The sequence below is a fragment of the Pundamilia nyererei genome, unplaced genomic scaffold (assembly GCF_000239375.1).
Source record: "Pundamilia nyererei isolate P.nyererei 1_Seehausen unplaced genomic scaffold, PunNye1.0 scaffold00078, whole genome shotgun sequence".
NCBI lineage: Eukaryota > Metazoa > Chordata > Actinopteri > Cichliformes > Cichlidae > Pundamilia > Pundamilia nyererei.
Genome location: NW_005187479.1, coordinates 839723 through 856951, shown reverse-complemented (window position 1 = coordinate 856951; position 17229 = coordinate 839723). Strand labels below are relative to the sequence as shown.

Here is a 17229-nt window from a genome sequence, read left to right as displayed (position 1 = left end):
ATCCACCAACAAGTTCCAGCCACAGAACTGTCTGGCTGCTGTCACATCAAGCCCCTTCTTTGCTCTGACCGCTCTATTCTTTCTTTGTCATTTGATCCCTCCACATCTGGGAACAAGTTAAGTTGCAGGGCAACAGTTTTGTGCCTACTCACTTCCCTCCTGGGGGATGGGAGAAACAGGAGAGGATAGCTTATCAATTTAAAACATGGCTTTAGGATGCCTGTTCAGCATATTCAACAGTCACATCCCATAAACAACTAAATGAAGCAAACCTAAAAATGCTCAGAGGGGCTACATAAAGACCCTGAGTTTGCCTTCTACTGTGTACCAAGGCAGTAATATGCTACTCACTTAGAAAGAGGACAGCAGAAGAATAACAGGAACATGATTCCAAAAGAAGAAGGATTTGGAGGAAAGGAACATTAAGCATGAAAGAGACTCGCATTATCACTTGCAAAATTAACTCATATTGTCATCATTTGCTTAATCAAACATGTTTTCTAGAAAAATGTATGTAGCTGAGATTGCATTAATTCATCGAATTAGAAAAGTGTAGCCAGAAATAGCAAGATTGGGATTGATTGTGGTCTTCCAGTGCAAAAGGCAGAGTATGAGGACGCTAAAAGCAATGCTCTATCTCCTCTGTTGTCAAAGTACTGTGCCTTGTACACTATACCCAGACAAGAGGCAGGGCTTATGTTCTTTGACCCACACATTAGGCTAAAAACATCAGCCTTATGCAGTAAGTCATCTGTAACTTTTAACAGCATTTAGATTTGCATCAACTGATCTTTTGAGTTAGTAGTGCAACAACCTTTAAACACAATATAACCAAAAGCAATGTACATGGTTAACATATATGTAAGAAGAAAGAGACTGAAAATACTAATCGGTGCTCTTGTCACAACTTACCTCTTTCCCAATCATATGTTTTTAAGGTTAGGGAAAGACCATGATTTGCCCTTTTAATCAGGACTTACCCTAATATTACAACACAAGCGTTTCTAATGCAGGTTGTAAATTAATACCGCTAAATGTTAATCAACTTTAAATTAATCCACCATTACACCACTGTTGTTTCCATGTGAAATCTAAATAATCTAAATAAAGGAGAAATGAAAAGGATTCTGATTCAGACTTTTCCTATGACTCACAGTAAATTGTAAAACACAAACCTGATCATCTACATTAGAATTCCCTACAAATAGGAGTTCTGAAGTTTCTTATTTCGACTTGATGAACTGCATGTAAGGGCCAGGGCTTCTGTCTCCCACATCTTACATTTAGAAAGGTTTGCTATGAGTCAATCAGACTGTTTCCTTAGAAATCTATTGTAGTGGAATTAATTCTTATTAATTCTTTATTTAAACTGACAGCATTTTAAAAATGTATAAATATTGAAGTTAAATGGCCGGCCAAATGGCACTGAGTGGAAGGGGGATGTAATTCTGGCATGTAAAACCATTTGAATTTTTTGAATTGGTTGTGAGTGTCTGAAGAGGAAAATGTGAAAATTGGAATGCTGTGCACATTAATTGAATTTTTTGAATATATTTGCATATCATTTCAAGTCCTGAACTTGATTAGTTATAGTTCATAAATGTTAAACTGACAGGACTACAGACTTCGGGGTATATCAGACCAGTATGGTACTGACTTGTGTTTTTGTTTTTTGTTTTGTTTTGTTTTTTTCAGTTTTCTTTTGTTTTCTTTCCTTCATTCTTTCTTTCTTTTCCAGAAATCATGGAATCCCCCATGTCATTTTTGCAGTAAGTATCTTTTAAGTCTGACATGATTATATTTCACTGGTTAGACCTGGGAAGTCTTTCACTGTCACTAAAATCACATCACCGTGATATCAAAAGTGGATGCAAACTTTAGATTTTGAGCAAAAAATGAGACTCAAAACAAAATGCACTTACTGAACTAATGAAACTGCGCACTCTCATAAAAAAAAACAACCTTCTCCCAGGTTTCACACACAGCTGCACAACGACGTTTTAATACTCTTTAAAACATTTGAATTTTTGAAAAAAAAAATCACCCCATGGAAAGGGAAAATGTCCCCTATGGAGTAGGTAGTATTTTTCTGTACCAGCCTGTAAAGCTGCTTATTTCGGCTGCACAGTTAGACATTTTGACGTGGCAGTATGTGCGGACTGACTCACTTTTGGCACTTGCATATAGGCTTTATTTTTCAGCCCCTGAGGCTGCCACTTGAAACTGAGCAGAAGCCGGCTGTGTGAAAACAAAAGTTTCGAATTTCAAGATTGATCTGTGATGTTTACGCTTTACCTAACGCAAGATGATAACCACCATACCACAGACTCAAGTGGAAGTACCGCCAGCACTCAGTAGCCCACCAATCACCACAAGGGGAGCAATTACTGTAACATTAAATAGTGATAAACACCACTGCACAGTGATCATCAGAACATCAGAGCTGTCACCGCGCCATCCATCAAAACCGCACTTCAGGGTAGCAACAGTCAGGTAGTGATACATTACAAGGGACAAAAACAGGTGCTAGCATAGATTCTAATTACTTTGTTCTATCAATTATGCACAAAATCCTTGCATGGCCTGGGGTCTGCCACACACTGCTGTGCCTCCTACACACTCTCTGCACCATCCCAGCTGTGGTTACATAGCAGGCAGGCTTTTCAACACTGGTATGTGTGAATGCCTTCAGGTAACAAAAAAAAGAAGTTTATTTTTCCAAGGCTGGATTCATACAGATGGAACAGTTCTGAAAAAAAAGAGGGGAAAAAACAATTTGCATATCCCACTGACATTTGATTGTATTATATCGTCTCTAGTTATGAAAGTAGATTCTTTTCGCTTCCACTCAGCCCTGTAAGCATCAGTTTAAACACACAGGTGCTCTGCTGTTTTGTGTTTTCAAGCTGTAACGGTCTTCCAGGCACTTGTGGTTTCTGCCTTTGTTTTGCACACTCCTCAAGTTTTCTCTCAGCCACTCGGTGCACAAAAACATTATGCTAATGAGAGGAGGAGACATCTGCTTCCAGCTCGGTTTTTCTCTAGGCGTTTAGGCATGTGTTTGTCACTCACATAAAGAATCTGCTTTTACCTACAGTAGGTCAAATTTTTAAAACAGAGGCATGTGCAAAGAATTTTATACTGAACCAGATGCTATGATGCTTCAACATTGCTGAAGGATGAATGTTTTGTTTCTCTTTTCCTTAACCTCCCACTCATGAAGCAGTCTCATAGCAGGCTAATGCATCAGGTTCATTCTACTGTGTGAAACAATGGCTCATATTCTTGGCATGTCATTCACCAGTGAATGGAAATGTCAAGAAGTTCAGTGAAATGAATAGCTTTGCCATGAAATGATTTTTAAGGTCATGGTTTAGGAGTTATTTTGTTACGTGTCCAGTGAAGCTCTTGATTTATATGGCATGTGTGCAAGGCAGACAGAAACGTATAGCAAAATGTTCAAATATGCAAGGTGAGTGTGTAAACAAACCTGCAGCAGTCTCTTAATATTTGAAGGATTCTATCATTTTTTTATGTAGTAAATAAGGTTTGCCATAACCATAACAAAATTAAGAGGTTTGGTGTGTAACAAGTGTAAGAAAAACACAGTAGACAAGCTTTAATTATGTTGGTTGTCGAGCTGTAAATGCTATACCAGTGTAACAAAAGCACACATATCTGCCAACAACATTTTTTAAGCAACCTTCTCTGTAGTTGAAATAATAAATAAGTAAAGGGTTTAACAGTGTTCTTTGATCTGTTTTTCAAGCTTTGGTAGAACAAACAAGTGAGAAAACTGCTATTTTCAGTCACGTATGTCAAGTTAACTATCTGACTATTTCAACTACTTTGGTTATTGTAATATGTTATTTTAGGACTGCACAGTTCAATAATCATAAAATTTTAAGTAATCTGCAATTTCCTGGATTAATTTCCTAGTTAATCTTGGAAGCATATTAATAAACTTTTGATTTGTCTAAATGCAATTAACTGAATGCTTGCATCTGCTTCAGTAATTACAGTAATTAAGATAACATGGTGGCAAGCTCTATTATTTCAAACTGTGTTATTTAAACTTTTATTTCACATGTCGGTCAGTGTGTTTCTTTAGGGAGTCTCTTCTCAGATGGGTGTGTCACAGATGTTACACCACAGATGGCACACATGTAGTGGTTTTCCATATATTGGCGATGCCTACTTCGATCCTCCAAATTAAAAAAGAAAAAAAAATTAGGCGTGTCTTGTCAAGATAGTAAAATTCAAACATATAATGCTGCTTGTTTTCCAGCAAGTGGAGAGCAAATCTAATTTATTTATTTATTCATTCATTCATTTATTTCCTCAGTATAGGTCAGGTTGCCCATAGGTTTAAAGATTTATCTTGTCTTTATCACTTAATTAAAGCAAGGTTTGCAACACAACTTCTTAATTAGTGTAAAAATCTCCTTAAAGAAAATGGTGAAAAAAAGAGCAAATGAAGGAGTTCCCCATTCTTTTGGATCTAAAATGTGAAAAATGTATTAAGAAAGCGACACAAATTGCATATAGCAGACAGTTATGCATTTTCCAAGGTTTTGCAAAGGTGATTTTACATTGATATCACTGAAGTGTCTCACTAAAAGCATTCAGGCATCACACCTGCCAGTGTGCAGCAGTCACAGACTGTTAACCTCAAGATCTGGAAGTGTCTGTGAGTCAACGAAGCTTCACAAACGCTACCACTGTCTGCCTTTGTCAAGGTTCAGCTACATAAAGAGTACTTTAACTTCATCTTGGTGATCATAAGATTCACTAAAAATTCAAGCACTGCATCCTGCCACTGGCTCAAAGGTAAGCAAACTAAAATCCATTCTACATTAATGGAAGAATAACAAGTTCTCTCTCTCTTTGAGTAAAGCTGTGCTCTTGCAATGCCAAACTCAAGGTCTCTTTGCTCATCATGTTCACACTACAGACAACACTTTAAAAAGATTCTTAGAAACATTCTCAGTAAATCACCTTCTCACTTTTTCAAACTTAAATGTGAACTTGATGCATGAGGAATTTTTTTTTCTTTACTATTTTTTGCAGATGGTTAAAGGATTGTAGAAACTGCAGTGCTGCTTTAGTTTGCGAGCTAAAATTGGTAGTGGCTTAGAAGACATCAAATGTAGTAGCACTTTTAATGGTAATAATTTACACTGCAACTGTATAATACTGATATTATGAGTCCTCTTACAACTTATCTTTTATAATTATTACTCCAATAATATCTTTTGTTTTATATATCTGGTCACTATTTAAGTGTTGGTAGCTATTAAATATGCCATGATTTTCGTAAAAAGGCTAAATAATTGACCCTATGCTACATTTTAGTGCCTGTAGTGCATATTATGATTACCTAAGCTGTGCTCGTCTACACGTTACTTTCATAAACAGGAAGAACAATTACAACCATCTGAATGAACACAAACAACAGCTGACTTACACATTGTGTTTGTGTCTTTCATTGCTGTTTTGACACAGACACCTGCCAGAAAATGACCCTGCAGCCATTAACTCCAGTGAACTGTGCAGGCCTTCTGCAGCCCGGCTGCTCTCTGCTGCAGCTGGATGGTGAAGTTCTGCTGTTTGGCCAGAAGGGTTGGCCTAAGCGCTCGTGTCCAACAGGAGTATTTGGTGTACGGTTTAAACATGGCGAGATGAAGCTGAGAGCCATCTCGTTCTCTAATGACTCGTGCTACCTGCCCCCATTACGCTGCCCAGCTGTTTGCCGCCTCGACCCCTATGATGGGCTTCCAGAGAGTTACCTCATCCACGGTGGTCGCACTCCAAATAATGAGATCTCATCAAGCTTGTACCTGTTGACCATGGATAGTCGTGGCTGCAATCGTAAATTAACGCTCTGCTGCAAAGAGAAAGAGCTAGTGGCAGAAGTGCCAGGACCTCGATATGGCCACACAATGAGCATGGTCCAAAGTCGTGGGAAGACAGCTTGTGTGTTGTTTGGGGGTAGGTCCTACATGCCCTCAGGAGAGAGGACCACGGAGAGCTGGAACAGTGTTGTAGACTGTCCACCTCAGGTGTTCCTCTTTGACCTGGAGTTTGGCTGCTGCTCTGCTCACACTTTACCTGAGCTTAGTGATGGACAGTCTTTCCATCTGGCCCTTGCTAGAGAAGACTGTGTCTACTTCATTGGAGGCCACTCACTAGCCTCAGACTCACGTCCACCGCGTCTGTTTTGCCTGCATGTTGAGCTTTTGCAAGGCAGCCCGTTGCTTTCCTGTGAAACCCTAGACAATGGTTTATCTATCTCTAGTGCCATCTTTACACGTACGGGACCCACTCATAGATACATCATCTTAGGTGGATATCAGTCAGACTCACAAAAGCGGATGGAGTGCACTACTGTGATTCTAGATGAGAAAGGAATCCACTTTGACCCCGTAGAAACACCCAAGTGGACCCCAGATATCATCCATAGTCGTACTTGGTTTGGTGGCAGCTCTGGAGAGGGAGGCATCCTACTAGCTGTGCCCACAGAGGGAAGGCCATCCCAACAAGATATGCATTACTTCTACCAGGTGAACTTCCAGACAGAGGGAGAGACCAGAGAGGAAGATGGAACCCTTGCCTGCAGCCAGGAGTCAACGGATTATGATGACTCCACTCCTCTTGAAGATTCTGAGGAGCTCTACTTCGGCCGTGAACCACATGAGTTGGATGGCAGCAGCGACGGAGAAGGGGAGGCTTACAATGAAGAGGATGAAGAGGATGAATCACAAACAGGTTACTGGATAAAATGCTGCCTTGGCTGTCAGTTGGATCCCAACACATGGGAGCCATACTACTCCACAGAGCTCCACCGACCAGCCATGATCTTTTGCTCCAGAGGGGAAGGGGGCCACTGGGTGCACGCCAAGTGCATGGAGCTGTCTGAGACCCTGCTGCTGAAACTCTCTCAAGGCAACAAGAAGTACTTCTGCTTGGACCACGGAGGCCTGCCCTACCAGGAGATGACCCCACCTCGACATATTATACCACTGAAGCGCATCACCATGAAAGCTAAAGACAAAAAAAGACCTCTGACAATCAAGATGTCCCCTGCCAAAAAAAGCTTTTTCAGACGGCTGTTTGACTGACTCAGATTTTCATATGATGTGTGCCTGTTAAGAAAACTTTGTATGCTTAGGATGTTTTTTCCACCCTAACAGTAATCTAATAAACCAAATCGAGAAAATCCCTCAAACTACCTTGAAGTGCTCACTGAACGTAATAGAGTCACAAGCCAAGTTTAAGTTAGATCACATGACTATTGAACTAACAGACAAACACTCACACCTACTTGATTTATTTTGAGTTAAATTAACAGTTTACAGTTTTTGAAGATTTGCAACATTTCCTTTTATTATTGAATGTTTCTGTTGTTATTTCACATTGTGCAACAAAAATGCAGTTTTACTCTTTATCAGCTGTGAAAAGGTTCATTCTGTTTCTTTCTTTCTTTCATACGTACGTTTTAAGTACCACAGACCCACTTTCTTCAAAGTGCAGATGGAACTGAATTGTTATTGCAGTGTTTTGTACAATAAAACTGATAAATCCTTAATAAAATGTGTGATTTTCAGTCTGTAATTTTGTGTCCTCACAGTGGTGTATTGTTATCTTAAAAAGACATACTCTAATTAGCCTATCAGTTTAAAACAGTCGGTGTCTCCCATCTGATGCTGTTATTAATGACCCTGTTTTAAATTTCCTATACAATAAATTTAGCATGTTTAATGAAGGCATGCAAATTTTCACAGTTACAGGTAGTCACACTATGGAGGTATGAGTCTAAAATTTTACTTATTATTTTTTGAATTACTGCATTATATTCTCCAGCATATTTGAGCTATTGTACCAATTTAATGTTTCTCAATCCGAATTCTTGTACTTGACAGGTTTACAAGGTCTTATCAATTATAGAAAACATAATGGGAATTAAAAAGCTCAAAATTTTAGCCCGCCTTTTGGTACTTTAAGGCCCTGTAACTCTGAAAATATTCATAGTATGAAGGTAAAAATTTTAAATATCTTATTAAACACACAAAGTTACTGTACAAAGCATACTAGCTAATTTTGAGGGATCAAATGTGAACTGTTGTCCTGGTACATTTTATATCAAATGATCCAGTTATATGTGCGTTTCAGTTATTTGTCACTCTCTTGAGGAATATACTGACTACTAACTCCAGCTTTCAGTATTAAGTAGGTATTAAGTAAGTATACTAAATTGATTTCAGAGTTATATAAACATGAGCATAAATATGATATTGATAAACAATACGTAATCAGAACTGTGAACAGTTAAATGGTCTAAGCTATATATATATATTGAATCAACTGAATTTCTTTAGCTTTTAAAGTGCTTCCATATTCTCTGCATTCAGGTCTGCATCTAGTTTGTTGTAATGTTTTCTAAAAGATCATTGTTATTTTGTTTTGTTTTTTTATTAACACTTTACAGCTGAATTCTGTGTTACTAATGCAAAATTAAATTAAATACAAAAATAATAATAATTTAAGCAAACAAGAATCACAATTCTTCAGTTTTTATTTATTATCTGATGTAAACAGAGACAAAAAGTACAAACTTCACAAAAGGATGGTAAGTTGTCTGATTCAATGACAATACATAAGAAATAAGTAAATACAGCATAACATAATTTGAAGGTAGTGGTAGGTAGTGGAACTTTAGTGTATGCAAAATGAATGAACAGAGAAAGTATTGTGCGGTCCCAGTAAACTGTACATTTAGTCTATGCATGTGAGCCCAAAATGAGGAGATACACTGTGAAACATGACAGAAGTAGAATTTTGTGAATCATCCATCATCCATTACTTTGGAAATGCAATTCATTACGGCAAAAACAAATATGAGACAAGTTGCTATATAATGCACTCCAAAACATGGCGTTATGGTAGCACTGTGACAAGTATCCAATGAAATGCGGATATTTCATAGCTGTCATATGGTTACATTTATGACAGTAAAATAAAATCAAACATTCAATCAAGTAAGAAAACAAAATTGCCTGTCACAATTCAAAATGGTGAGGGCAGAAAAAGACAATATAATCAATCAATCAAACAAATAAAGTTGCCAACAATTCAGTTTACATCAGGTCTTTCTGGCTCTCACCCATCGCTCTCCCCTGACGACTGAAGCTGTGAAGATATATCAGCTGAGAAAAAGAGCCAGGTTATATACAGAACTTAAGAAAAATCCCTGCCTGCTAGAGAGTCCATGGGGTATTAGGCACCGTAATGGACCATACTGTATTTTTATGATATCAACAAAAAGGTCAGTATATGTTTTATTTTATGAGAAGAATTCAAATAAGTATCATCTATCCTCCACTGTGCAAAAAGTAAACGAGATAAAAATTGGTTCAAAGTGACCTGGCATCTATTCTGCCCCACAGGGATCCCACGATAAAGCAGTAAAGTCATCTTTTTCAGAGGGCACTCATGAAACAAAGAACATTTGGGTCTCTGTGATTGCATTTTGCTCCTGCTAAAATGATATATTAATACAGTGGCCACAAATGTGGTCTTTTTAACACGATTTCTCTCTATGACTTACAGCGCTTTCATCTGTTTCCATAAATATCCTCTCTATATAAATGCATAAATGTGTCATATCCTTGCAATACAATAAAATGCACCATTTTTCACAGATGGTGTCGATTTATAAACCAAAAAAAGGAAAAGGAGTATGAAAAAAAATGTGTTGCCTCTGCCGTCACATCTTTGTGGTGTAGTAACTAACAGTTAACAAAGCAATTCGAAGTCAAATAAATGTTTAAAGAAAGAAAAACAAACATCAAAAGTGTAAAATAGCATTGTTTTCCATAAAATAATCTTCATTTATGGGTTCAGGTGCAAAACACTGGCTATTCAAGCAAAATCTGTTTGTAATATCTAACAACACGCAAGCATCTGAGTTCCAAAATATAAAAACAAAAAACAACATAAAATGTGTTTGGCCTCTTGCCCAAAGCAGAATGAGACTGACTTCACTTTCTGGAAAGTCAAAATACTTCCATGTAGAGATAACTGACCAATGGTACAATTCTCTAGAAATCAATCAAATGTTAATAGTTATGGAAAATTCAAAAATCAGGAACTTCCAAAGACATTTCATCATCATCCTGGATCTCTACTGGGTCAATGGTAGCCTGTAGAGCCTTTGCAGAGTCCTTGTGAGCTTCCATAAACTTCTGCAAGTACTTGGACGTGTACAGCCAGTGGTGTTTCAGCACGTCCTCCAGTTCAAAGGTCTTAGACTGGCGTGCATTCATCTTGCGAAAACGCCTGAAGAGCTTGTTTGCTGACTCGTTCCCCTCGCTGGCCCAGGCTCCTATGGATCCGTCTCTCTCTATAATTTCAGGTACGTGGGCTAGGGTCTTGTGCAGATAATTTGTTATCTTTCCATTGTACCTATATTTGAAGGTAGTGGAGAGGAGGTCAGCAAAGCGCTGAGAGTTAAAACTGTAGCGGCATAGCTGGTCAGGGCATTCCTTGGCTGGGCAGGTGGCACGCCACACAGGTTTCATTTGGAGGTAGAGTTTGATAAGCTCCCTCAGGGCCTCTCTTCTCTCTTCTGAGGGCACCAGCTCACACACCACGTCCACAGCCTCCTGGGTCATTAGTCTGCGGGCGTAGTTCCCATTCATCCTCATTACTGGTTTAAGCTTCATCTGCTTCCTCAGCTGTTTATCTAAGGCCGCCCTCCAGCTGCGCCGTTCCTCCCGGCTGGGGTTGGCCTTTTTATACACCTCTCCGATCTCATCCTGGAAGATCTTGTAGAATTCAGTAGCATTGCCGATGTCACAGTGCAATGCATCTAGCGTTGGCTGCGTCTCCAAGAAGGGCTTTGCAGACACACCTTTGACTCTATCACGCAGCTCATCTACTGACTCAGAAAAGGGGTTGGTTCTCCATATTTCATAGCGTTCTAGGTTCTCTTCGTGACTGCGGGTGATGGAGTGCAGCACCATGTTTTGAGAGGCCTCTGCACGACTGGAGTCACATAGAGTGCAGACGTACGTGGACCCAGAGGCCTCCAGCCCCTCCATCTCACGCACCATCTTCTCATCATATCCCGTGCCCCTGAAGTGGAAGCGAAAGGATCGAGGCAGACCACCCATGGACAGGATAAGTCTGCTTTCTTTCATTGCATTACGTTCTGCAACTATAGGCCCCAGGACAGCTGTGAGTGTCTCATGGTCTGACTCATCCACAAACATCAGGCACAGAGGCTTACAGGACAGTTCTGAATTTGGCTTTGGCTCGGTAAAAATGGTAACCTCCTCCTCCTCATCGTCTGCCAGGACAGAGACAGACATAACAGTGAAAGAAAAACGAACAGCCTTCTCAGGAACAACTGGTCCCCCGCCATGCTTCTCGCTGACATCACCCATGCCATCGCAACATTCCTTGATCATGACACTAAAACCTGATGTGCAGGCACTGTCTTCCATCCCACTCTCCCTCAGCCCCTCCATGATGTCCTCCTCCAGATCCTTTAAGGCAGACACAAGTGCCACATCGTACCGAAAGCGCCGAGTGATAGTGTCAGCTGGGACGTCATCCACTGAGGAAGACCATCCAGAGAGCCCATTAATAATGCCAACATTATAGGATGGGGACACGTTTTTGAGAGCTGGCTGCCATTCAAACTGGTGAAAACCAGGGAGAAGCTCCTTCTCTGCAGCTCGAAGAGTGTGCAAGGGCTGAAAGATCTGGCGGCCACTTGTGGCTTTGACAGTCCGATACATCTTATGATATTGACTGCAGCTCAGGAATGTGTTGACCCGAATGGCCAGGCACACAGCAGGACTCAACCCAAAGCCTCTGCCTGCAGAGAGAGAAAATGAGAGGAGATAAAGTTTCAGAGAGAGACAGAAAGAGGCACAGTCTCAACATAAAAAGAAAGGATTGACACATGAAGAGAATTATTTAATACCAACCCACAGAAGCCTATTTCTAGTGCTTTGAAAATACTGCAGTATCTAAAATTTCCTCATTTGATATCCCACATTTGGAGTAATTTCTACAATGAGACAGACAGAAGCGTAAATTTCACACCCAAATGTGAATGCCTCATTGTCAAAAGCCCACAAGCCGCTGATTACAAAATCCAATATTTCCTAAATTTCAAATGTTATAAGGGGACAGAGGGTGAATCAGTGAAGCTGGCAATAGTGATGTATTGGCTGTAGATGAAAACAGACACCAGCTGCCTTCTATTCCCCAGAGAGGAGGATGGTGCTGTCTGTGTAATTTGCAGATACAAGAGCTGCTGATGTTGTTTTGATTCTAACAGCCCCTTCACAAGAGTTGTTATTGTGCATTAAAGGGAGTGTGAGAATGAGAGACTGACAGACAAGATGAGTGAAAGTGGGAGAAAATCAGGGAGGGGTTGAATGTGCAGCAGCAGTGGTTCAATAGACAGAAATGGACAATAATTAAATGCTTTTCAATCAAAATCACAGAAAGCTTTCTTATGTCTCCTGAATATTGGACTTTTCTTCATTGTTATTCATGAGACGACTGTATTCCTCGGGGGTAGGTGGAAATATTAATGAGCAAACACTATCATGATTTTCATTTGTTTGTATCCCCCTTTCTTTGCCACGGAGGGCTGTGTTGATTGAACATAAACCCTTATAATAGCCTCTTACCTTGCATCATGGCCTCTAGCTCATCTGCCTGACGGTGTTCATTCCCAGATCTCAGTGCAAGCAGAAACAGCGTCAAACACACAGACTTCAGATCACCACCTTCCTCTTTGTCTGCAAACACCTTCACCTGGTTCTTCAGATCCCTCAGTCGATGCTTCTGGGCACGACGGGTTAGCGAGAGCAAGTGCTGGCGAGGTCTTCCCCCTTTATTGGTTAGTAGGAAGTTATCAAGTTCTGACAGACTCAGGTTTTCATTTTCCTTCAGCTCGTGGCTCAGACAGTGAGCCTTAAATGAGTCCAGCCTCACTTGCTCACGACATCCCTCACTGGGGCAGAGCAGAGGTAGGGAATGGAGGGCAGATGAAAAGACTTTGGCAGGTGAGGTGAGATTATCGGGTGTACAGGGCGAGTTGCAGGCAGGGCAGTGAGGTCCTAGAACGTGGGTAAATTTTACAATGCAGCCACGGCAGAAGAGGTGCCCACAGGTGGACTGAACTGGATCAGAGAGCAGGTGGTCACACACTAGGCAGGTGAACGATGCAACAAAGTCCACAGGGAGCTTCTCAGAGAGCAGCTTGGTGCTCAGGTGATCTTTCTGGCAGCGTGTAATGTTCCTCACCCACTGCTCTCTCTGGATGCTGAACTTCTTCCAGGCCCTGAGAGCAGGACCATGACGGTCTCCAAATGGTCTCAGAACTCTCCTCTCACCAACAGCGATGGCGTCGCAGTCCCATCTGGTCCTTTTTGCCAGGCTCTGTGCTCTTGGAAGGACTTTCCTCCTCTTCCTTCCAGTCCTCTGGAATGATGTTTTTTTGGGGTAGCAGAGGTGGCACAGGGAAGAGTGAGGTTTCCACTCAGGCACTCTTGTTCTGGTGAAGCTGCAGACCCCCCCACCTCGAATGGCAACCATCCAGCAGCGGTGGCAGAAGGAAAGGGGGTGGACAGATTCTGTGTCCTCTGTCACGTCCACTTTGAAGACTTTAAGGATGACTTCTGGCCAGCTTGGGAACTTGCAGCCCATTTTACGCAAGGCACACTTGCTCACCTCATCCAGATCTCCATGAACATCGTGCACTGGTCCTTTGACTTTCCTCAGAACCATTCCACAGACACGACACAAACCCCTATAAAGAGCCAGGGAAATAGTGTCAGATCCTTAGAAACAAATGAATATAACATAGCATCATTCACAAAATGTAACAATTTGATTACCTGAGGTGGTCCATGTGGGTTTCCATCTCCTGTAGCTTCACATCTACTCTCCTGCCAGGGCCCTCCACATTTTCCTTGCTTTTCCCTCCTAGGCATAATTTCATAACACTCCCTGGACCTGCAGCATGATCTATTTCTATATTTGGAGCTGCCGTAGGTGAAGTCTCAGGCCGTGTTTCACTGGGCAGAGGGGCTTTCTCCATGGACTTCACCCTGAAGAGTTTGAACTTCCACTGAGAATACTCAGAGTGGGGATGGTGGAGCTCTGGCGGCATGGATGATCTGGGACCATCTGTCTCCAGGCTTTCTGCTGCCATGATGAGATGTAGAGCTTAGGTGCTGGAGAGGCAAGGAGAGGAGAGAAGAGATGAGGAGGTCATTTGATATACTGCAAAAGCATGAAAAACAATTTCAGCCATCTGTAGTATAAGATGATAGATATTGAGAAAAGGTTTGAAGGTTAAAAATCCTCACAGGGATGGTTGAGCCAGTAGTGTCTTCTCAGTATTGAGACCATGACACAATCCAAAAGCTTTACTTGATTCCTGCTGAATTTATGCTCATAACACCCTGAAATTCCCACTGAATAGAGAAGAGCAAACCTTGACCTAGACTGCTGTATTATACCATAAGTGGCATTTAGATCTTGTGTAAAATGCATGAGACAAGCACTAGGGGATCGATACAACACCAAAATCCTCATTTCACTCATCTTCAAGCCCATCACTCAGTAAGCTACTGTGACTTTTTTTTTTTCTTTGACACAGCAAGTTTGCTAAATGGGAAACCTTATCCCAGCAAGGTTGTCAATCATTTATATTAGTTGTTTTCTTGGCTGGCAGGAGAGCTGGAGCCCTGAAAGCTTCCAACTGGCACTTTTAATGCAAGGAAAAATCGGAAACACAGCAAACTTATTACATATTACATAGATATTGACCAAACCAGATGCAAAAGAAGATGAGAAACCATCATATTGAATAAACATCATAAAGAATTATTCCAAACACAAGATTGTTCAATTTCAGCAGCCAAGTGCTCTTATGATACAGCACAGGTAAGATCAATGACGGTGCTACACTGATGGGCCCTATTTCATCTTCTCCCATACTATCTAGGTTCTATTACCAGTTCTGACAATAAAGCAGTCAAACAATCTTAGAAACTAATAGTTCAATCTTTGCTCTTACCATTTCACACCTACAGCATTCACACAGTTGAATCTTCTGTCTATCCATCTTTCAATGATCTCACTACATTTTCATCCTTGGAGGCTCAAATCTGTCAGTCTCCTTATTTTCTCAGCTCTCTCTCTGTGTACTTCTCATGCTGAACTCCCCTTTGAGACAAACAGCTGAGCCTGTGTGCATGTGTGTCAGCTGGGTTCTTACCTTGTTTTTCAGTCTCAGCTGGCGTCAGCTCCCTTGGGGGCTCCTCTCTGCATGGGAGCACAAGGAAAGCCCTGGAGCTAGGCCCTTACACCCTACATATACTGTATACGTTTGAGCCAGTCACAGCTTGAAGCTTCTGTTACCAGGAGTCGTGGCTCCATAAAGTGGGAATGCTCCTGACTGTCTCATTGAGCCTCATATTTATACCCATCCTTTGGTGGAATCCCAACAGTCAACCACTGCCACCTGATCGAGGCAGCTGAGGGAAGAAGAAAAAAACAAGGTCAACCCCAAAGAACAGTTGTAACATGTGCATGCTGAGAATCCAACAGCATACCCCCAAAACAAACAACTTTTTACCACACCACACTTATCCTCAGCTAGACACACTTGCATGTCTAGCTATCTTCATCCAGGTGGCCTCACTGTGACAGAAAGAGCAATACTGTTAAACCTTTGAAAAGGCTGAAAGTGCAGAGACGTAGCAGATCACAGGATAAGTGGTCAAGATAAAAACAAAACTGAATAATGGTGGGGGATTTTAACAGCATAAATATCTGAATAATCAAGAAACGGGAGGAACTATAACAATAACAAAGACTTGTTGTTGTAATCTTCATTCTAATCATCTTTCTTTTCCCTTGGCATGTCTAAGTGTTTGTGACTTCTGCCTCAGCAGTCCAAATGGGGGCTGCTGTGACAAACCAAATGACAAAGCCAGTGACACAAGTGAGTCATATTAGGTTGAATATCAATTTGTGCGCAAACGTGTGTGTGTCATATTGGAGTGTGGGTGCTCACTCACTGTGGTGGTTACTATTTTAAAAATAATGCTTCAAATGATGACTTATAGAAACTGCACACACCCAAACCAACAAGTGTTGATCTGTCTGTCGGTTTGTTTGTTTGTGCATTAAACTGCATTGTGCTTCATGGTTTTTGTCCACAAATTCTTTTGATCAGCACCTCATTTACCTATAACTTGTCAGCATCAAAGCAGCACATTTTATTCATCTTTTCAAATATTCAGTGTCTGTCACCATTCAAAATGAGTTTTAATTAGACAGCATCATTTGATGTAATTTCTCAGCAGGTATGGGGAGTATTTGCCCAAGATCATTCTTGTTTGTAATTATCCAGGGGATTAATCTGGTGTATTCACCACAGGAGCCTGTTGCTGTTGCATTGGCTTTGCCAGCCAAGTCATTAGATACACAGTCAGTGGGCACCAAACAACAGTTGGGTCTCTCCCACTCTTGTCAGCTTAACAGGGGAGCAGGATGAATACTGGCAGGCTTTGCAGCTTATATTTGGCGCATATGTCCAAGTGTGACCTCAGAGAGCAGTAGCAGTTTTTGTTCGTCCGTCTCTTTCTTTCTGTTTGATGAGTACACCTACTTACTGCAAATGCTGAAGAGCCACTACGCAGACCGAAGCTGGCGACAAAAGTGCTGTTTTCTAGGCCTGCTCATATCTATCAGACACACCTGAGAGATCCGAGGTGCACAATGCTTGATTCATTATATATCCAAGAACAAGCAAATGATGGATTGTAGCAAGATGTTCCAGACCTATTTATAGTTGATATTTAGATTTATGATAGCCAAGTAGCCACATGTTTCCAAGGTAAACGCCACACCTAACTCTGTGGCAGACAGGGACAGAGCTGCAGATGTCTGCCTGACAAACAAGCAGTCACCCCCTGAGACCCTCATCTCTCTACGCCTGCTAATTGACTTGTTATTGATCAACTCAAAGACAGTCTGATTTATGGGAAAGAGGACTTGTGGAGACAGCCACCTGGCATGGAGCAGAGTGTTATGAATGTGAGGAGCAAACCCTGGGAGACATAGAGGCTGCAGTTTAGGAGGACATACAGGAGTTTGCAATGCACCACTGAACTGACACCTTGCAGTTGG

At 41.1% G+C, this 17229-nt stretch overlaps 2 protein-coding genes across 2 annotated transcripts; one reads left to right on the top strand and one right to left on the bottom strand.

The window, feature by feature from the left end:
- Positions 1-5519: 5519 nt before the first annotated feature.
- rag2 (recombination activating gene 2) lies at positions 5520-7121 on the top strand. Its single transcript, XM_005737658.1, has one exon. The coding sequence runs from the start codon at positions 5520-5522 to the stop codon at positions 7119-7121; it is 1602 nt and encodes a 533-aa protein (XP_005737715.1).
- A 3015-nt stretch (positions 7122-10136) lies between these two features.
- On the bottom strand, positions 10137-14239 carry rag1 (recombination activating 1). Its single transcript, XM_005737657.1, has 3 exons — positions 13923-14239; positions 12711-13834; positions 10137-11884 (listed from the first exon to the last, which is right to left on the bottom strand). Exons 1-3 carry the CDS (start codon positions 14237-14239, stop codon positions 10137-10139), a joined length of 3189 nt encoding a protein of 1062 aa, XP_005737714.1.
- Between the last annotated feature and the right edge of the window lie 2990 nt (positions 14240-17229).